At 42.4% G+C, this 6,000-nt stretch overlaps 1 protein-coding gene across 2 annotated transcripts in view; it reads right to left on the bottom strand.

Annotated features, from left to right (window-relative positions):
• Positions 1-296: 296 nt before the first annotated feature.
• The window catches only part of FHL5 (four and a half LIM domains 5), a 47,679-nt gene continuing 41,975 nt past the window's right edge, over positions 297-6,000 (bottom strand). For both annotated transcript variants that reach the window (XM_069973583.1, XM_069973584.1), the window contains exons 5-6: positions 4,774-4,960; positions 297-948 (exon numbers count right to left, since the gene is read on the bottom strand). In XM_069973583.1, the coding sequence (XP_069829684.1) occupies positions 797-948; positions 4,774-4,960 (339 nt within the window). In that variant the 3' untranslated portion in view covers positions 297-796. The remainder of the gene's footprint in view (positions 949-4,773; positions 4,961-6,000) is intronic.

Here is a 6,000-nt window from a genome sequence, read left to right as displayed (position 1 = left end):
GACTCCGCTGCCACAAGAATAAAAGTCTTTTCTTTATGTGAAATAACAGCATCATGAAGATTTATAAAAACAGCCAGGCACTTTTTTTTATTATGAGCTCCGCAAAGGTGCCAGTGATTTGGGGTGGGTTATGGATTAGCTTTAAAGTAGTTATCTAGCAAAAAAAAAATTTCTTTCAAATCTACTGGTTTCATATGGTTATATAAATTTGTAATTTACTTCTATTTGAAAATCTCAAGTCTTCCAGTACTGATCAGCTGCTGTATGTCCTGCAGGAAAAGTTGTTTTCTTTCCAGTCTGACACAGCGCTCTCTGCTGCCACCTCTGTCCGACTCGGGAACTGTCCAGAGCAGCAGTAATTCTCCATAGAAAACCTCTCCTACTCTGCACCGTTCCTGTCTCGGACAGAGATGTCAGCACTGTATTATACTGAAAAGAAAGCAACATTTCCTGCAGGACATACAGCAGCTGATAAGTATGGTAAGACTTTATATTAATATATTATTATATATATATAAATATATATTATATATTATTTATATATAAATAGAAGTAAATTACAGATCTATATAACTTTCTAAAACCAGTTGATTTTAAAGTATAAGATTTTCGCTGGATAACCCCTTAAGGGTGCGTTCACACCTACAGGATCTGCAGCAGATTTGATGGTGCAGATTTGATGCTGTGTTCAGTTATTTAAATAAAATCTGCTGCGGATCCGGTAAGTGTGAACGTACCCTTAAGGTAAAATATAGAATCCCCTATGAAATGTTATACGCAGGTATACCGTATCTACCTACATGTCCTCACCACATTCACTGCAAAATATTTGGCTTTCCTGCGAGAGAAATCTTTGGCCGACCAGGGAAGCTTTGCATTTCGAACAGGCAAAGCAGTCACTATGCCACTGAAAATCCTCGAATGAGATGTACTGGTTGCCTCCTTGACCTGTGCAGACGGGAAACGGAGAAAAATGTGAGAAGTAACACATGAATGCAAACATAGTCGCTCCTGACATGAGAACGGCCTCTTATCCACACAGTGGCATCCGGCAGCTTCTATCTTCATTTGTGTGCAAAATAAATAGCTGTTACATAGCAACAAACAAAATATTTGGCTCCGCGCTTGTTTTAGCATCAGCAGTGAGTCACAAAGAAACATGACCCCCCAGCCGTCCGTGATAAGAGCCTTCATACAAGACTCCATAGGCCTATCATATTATAGCGGTGAGAACACAGGCTAAAGAGGCGACGTTCCTCTCGGATGGATGTTATAGCACATGGCGGATATTCTAGAACATTTGATATGGATGTCGACACCTGTAAATCTTAGGGGGTACAATAAATGGGAAGTCGCAATGACAAATTCAGCTTTGCTGTATCTATTTTGGTTCACGTACATTGCTATGTTTGCTTAAAGGGGTTATACAGCGAAAATTGTTTTCTTTCTGAAAGTTATACAGATTTCTATTTAAAAATCTGGTCTACCTATACTTATCAGCTGCTGTATGTCCTGCAGGAAATGTTGTTTCCTTTTCAGTCTGACACAGTGCTCTCTGCTGCCACCTCTGTCCGAGACAGGAATTGCCCAGAGCAGGAGAGGTTTCCTATGGAAATTTGCTGCTTCTCTGGACAGTTCCTGTCTCCGTCAGAGGTGGCAGCAGAGAGCACTGTGTCAGACTGACAAGAATACACCACTTCCTGAAGGCCATCCAGCAGCTGATAAGTACTGGAAGATTTGAGATTTTTAAATAGAAGTAAATTACAAATCTATATAACTTTCTGAAACCAGTTGATTTGAAAGAAAAAGATTTTCGTTGGACAACCCCTTTAAGGTAAAATATAGAATCCTAAATGAAATGTCATACGCACATATACCGTATCTATCTACATGTCTTGAGGCATTGTGTTGCACATATTATTGTTACTATTAATTATTACTATTAAGAAAAATAAATTAAATAAAAAATTGTTAATTTTATTTAACGCAAAACTCAACAGCACTTTATAATTCTGTAGGTACAAAAGAAGACAGAATAAGACTATGATCATATATTGTCAAAATGACGGCCCTTAGTTAAACGGAATCTGTCACTAGGTTTATGTTGCCTTAAATGAGGGCAGCATAAACTATTGACAGGTATGCTGAACAGATCAGTGTATTACTTACATCATTCTGTTCAGCCGTTCTCCTAATATGCAGGAGAATAGGATTCTTGCCACAATAGGCCAAATAGTAAAGAGTTAAAGGAGAATTCTGGGTAACGCTAATAATCTAGGGCTATCAGGGGGTGGGGGAACATAACAAAGATTCTTACCCTTCCCCGTACCCCTGCAGCGCCACCAATCACTGACTCCTGCTCATGCAATGTCACACCCTGGCCCTGGCCCGTTCAGCCAATCAGTGATTGAGGCTAGACATTGCGGCAGTCACTGACTGGCTGAGCAGGCACTTTATTTCAGGATGTGGTGATACAGGAAATTGGGAGAAGCTGGAGCCCATCGGTGGTCTGTGAAATCGTGACACTGTGCGGTGGGGGCACAAGGAAAGGTAAGTATAGATTCTTTATTTTTGGCCAGAGTTCCCTTTTTAAGTAGTTAAGATGAGAATGCAGAATAAGAGGTTTCAACTGTAAGGAAAAGATGAAATCTGGAGATGTTTTTGAGGTGCAGATGACAAGAGTGTGTGTGTGACTGGATATAGGGCCCTATTCCACAGGAACGATAATCGCCCGAATCGGCCAGATTCGGCTGATTATCGCTCGGTGGAATAGAGAGAACGATCAGCTGATGATCATGCCATCGGCTGATCGTTCATTTAGGGCCAAACCTAAAATCATCGTTCCACCACCGTAGCGATGCGCGGCAAGTCCCGGGGAGGAAGACAGAGCGGAGGAGAAGTCCTGACAGGTAATGTATGCTGCAAGGGCTGCAAGGACATCGGTAACGCTCATCGGGCTGTGGAATAGGCCCAGTAAACGAGGGGCGATCTAGCAGATTGGCGCTCGTTTACATCGTTGATCGGGCCCTGCTCGGCCTGTGGAATAGGGCCCATAGCATGTACAGGACTCCCTAGGGTGCATCCAACCTCTGCAGGCAGTGGTTGTGCTGGATTAAAAACAAACCAAAAAAAAGGTCTGCCTTTGTCTTCCATAAATAACCCTATGTCTGTCTGTGACCGTTCTGGAATTGCATCTATTCAGGTTGATAAATCTGGACTGCAATACTAGACACACACAACCCATGAACAGGTGTAGTACCTTTTTAGATAAAACAGTGCAGAGACAGCTTTATCTTTCAGCACAGCTCAGGAACATAATGGACTAGCTATCAACAATAGAGACGCACTTCTTTACAGTCATCGCCAAAGCTGTTTGACTTTCTAGTCAACTGGAAACAATTGTACAAGTTTTAGGGCTATGTATTGCTTGTCAGATCTGACCTGTCTCACTTTATGTGGTTATAGCTCAATGATGCTTTAACTTAACCAAGCGATTCTGAGACTGCTTTCTCGTGACATATTGTACTTTAGGTTAGTGCCAAATTATGGCTGATTTCCTTACGATTTTCTTGTGAAAAATGGTCACATTTAATGAAAAAAGGCAAAATGACACACATAGCGATAGCAAATATAGGCACGTCCTTTTTCTACTTTTATTATTTGCATTGGGGGATATGGGGATTATGTGTTTATGTGATTTTGTTTATTTGACTTTGTTGATTTTTTTTGTGTGTGTTTAATTTTTCTTCTTTTATATGTTATTTTACTGTCCCACTAGGGTACTTTACTGTCTTACTGTCTGATCAAATAGATAATTCATTGCAGTGCTATTCTGCACTGCAGAGTATTACTCCTGTCAGACTACAGTATTCTTCATAGCTTATCAGACTCTGCCTTAGGGCAGAGCCTAATCACCTTCTGTAGTTATGACACTGGACACTCACAGAGTCCCAATGGTGAACATAGGGAAAATCCTTCCTCTGTCCTCCCTAAAGATGCTTTGGTGGCACTGACAGCAGCATGTAAAGGGTTAACTGCAGGGATCCGAGCACGGCTCAGGCCCCAGCAGTTGTGGCGGGTGCCTGGCTATCAATGACCTGCCGCAGATGGCGTGGGTGCAGATTCTGCATCTGTTGCATCAGAGGACATGCCAGCATGTCCATATGCAGGAACGGGGGGTAAAAATGGATGTGGCAGCATGTCTTGTTGTAAAGGGTTAAAAATTAGCATTTTAGGGAGGAATTTGCAAAGGAATGTTTTAAATTAAAAAATTGACAGCGTGCCCACAAATCTACTGGCACTTTAAAGTAATTTCATGGAAGATTACTGAAATGAAGGGAACCTGACATACTGAAAATGTAGTGTAGTCCAATCGGCAGGCATCATGTTTTAGTGCAGACAGAGCTGAGAAGACCGATATCTAGTTTTGTGGGAAAGGTTATAGGTTATTCATGTAAATCTCTGCTTATAATGAGCTAAGTGGTCAAGTGGGTGGCGCTACTCAGCGATTGACAGATATCTTTGTATAAGTGCATATACAGAGAGTGCCACTTGACCACTTAACCCATAATGAGCTGAGATTTACATGAGTAAATGATGCATTATCCTGGAACTTTTCCCACAAAAGAGGTCTAGGTTTAGACAGCCACTAAGGAGGATACTGGTATCGACAGTGGATGCGCCCCCGCCCCTCCCTTCAATATGTAGTAATCCTGGCCATTAGCCACTATTGGTTTTAGATTCTATAACCAAAAAACACAGCCTGACACTCACCAGTGATGGGTTTTGCACAAGCAGTGCATTTTTGTGCAAAAAGATTACTGAAGCAGTCAATGCAGTACGGAGTGTTATCCTTTGTTGTGAACTTTTCTCCCGCCAGTTTATTCTTACATCCAGTACATAAAAAGCAATCCCGATGATAAGGCTGTTCTTCGTATGATATTCCATCCTGGGTGATTGCCTGTAAGTTTCACACAATTATCATAGTAATAGTTATAAGAACCATAACATTTAAAACCATTATGATGCCCTCTGTTAGGGTAGCATGAAGAAGTCACATTGATTTTTGTGGTCAGTCACTTGGGAAGGAATATTTACTTATTTTGGAGAATTCAGGGTTTAGTCATTGCAACCATTGCTGTGAGACAGTAGTCAAAAGTATTCATAAGATGCGAGATCTTCCTGCTCTCCTTCCAGCCTCTTATAAATATATTGAGGTCTTGCCTTACAGCCTTGGCATTGCACTGAAATGATTAAAGTGGTTGTCCAGCGACATCCCATTTTTTATATATGGCTTCTGGTTGAGGTCCTTGACCGGAAGAAGCGCTGATTGCGTGAAATGATCATAGTCATCTTGTGAGAACGTGCATGCTTTCTCATCTCCCTGCACTAATGGAGGTTTACTGAATAAACCGGACTACATTGCAACTGAGTGGTGAGGGCCCGAACTGTTTTCCCTGCCATTGCCATAACCAGTGCATTTCCAGGAGAAAGTTCATAGGGCTTGAAAAGATCAACCCTTTAACAGCCATTTCCCTTTAAAGGAAACTTTAACCCTTAAAGGGGTAGTGCGGCGGTAAAAAATTATTCACAGACTTAGACACATTACAAAGTTATACAACTTTATAATGTATGTTATGTTTGGGAATGGCCCCCTTCCCCGTGTCCCACCACCCCCACCCGTGTACCCGGAAGTGTGGTGCATTATACTCACCTGTCACGTGCCAACACCAGTCTTCGATCTTCATTCAGCGACGTCTTCTTCGGGCGGACGGCGAACAGCTCCGACTGTTCCGAATGCCGGCTGCCCTCTGCAGCGTCATCCGATGCTCAGCCGCGATTGGCTGAACATAACTGTGCTCAGCCAATCGCGGCTGAGCACAGTTGTGACGCGGCGGAGGGGGGACGGGTGGCAGCGACTTGTCCGTCCGTCCGAAGTTGACGTTTGGCACAAGATGGCGGACGGCCCTCGACACGGATCAGGTAATTTATAATGCACCA

The sequence above is a fragment of the Dendropsophus ebraccatus genome, chromosome 6 (assembly GCF_027789765.1).
Source record: "Dendropsophus ebraccatus isolate aDenEbr1 chromosome 6, aDenEbr1.pat, whole genome shotgun sequence".
Lineage (NCBI taxonomy): Eukaryota > Metazoa > Chordata > Amphibia > Anura > Hylidae > Dendropsophus > Dendropsophus ebraccatus.
The sequence above is the reverse complement of the archived record's forward strand: the minus strand, read 5'-3'. Positions and strand labels throughout refer to the sequence as shown.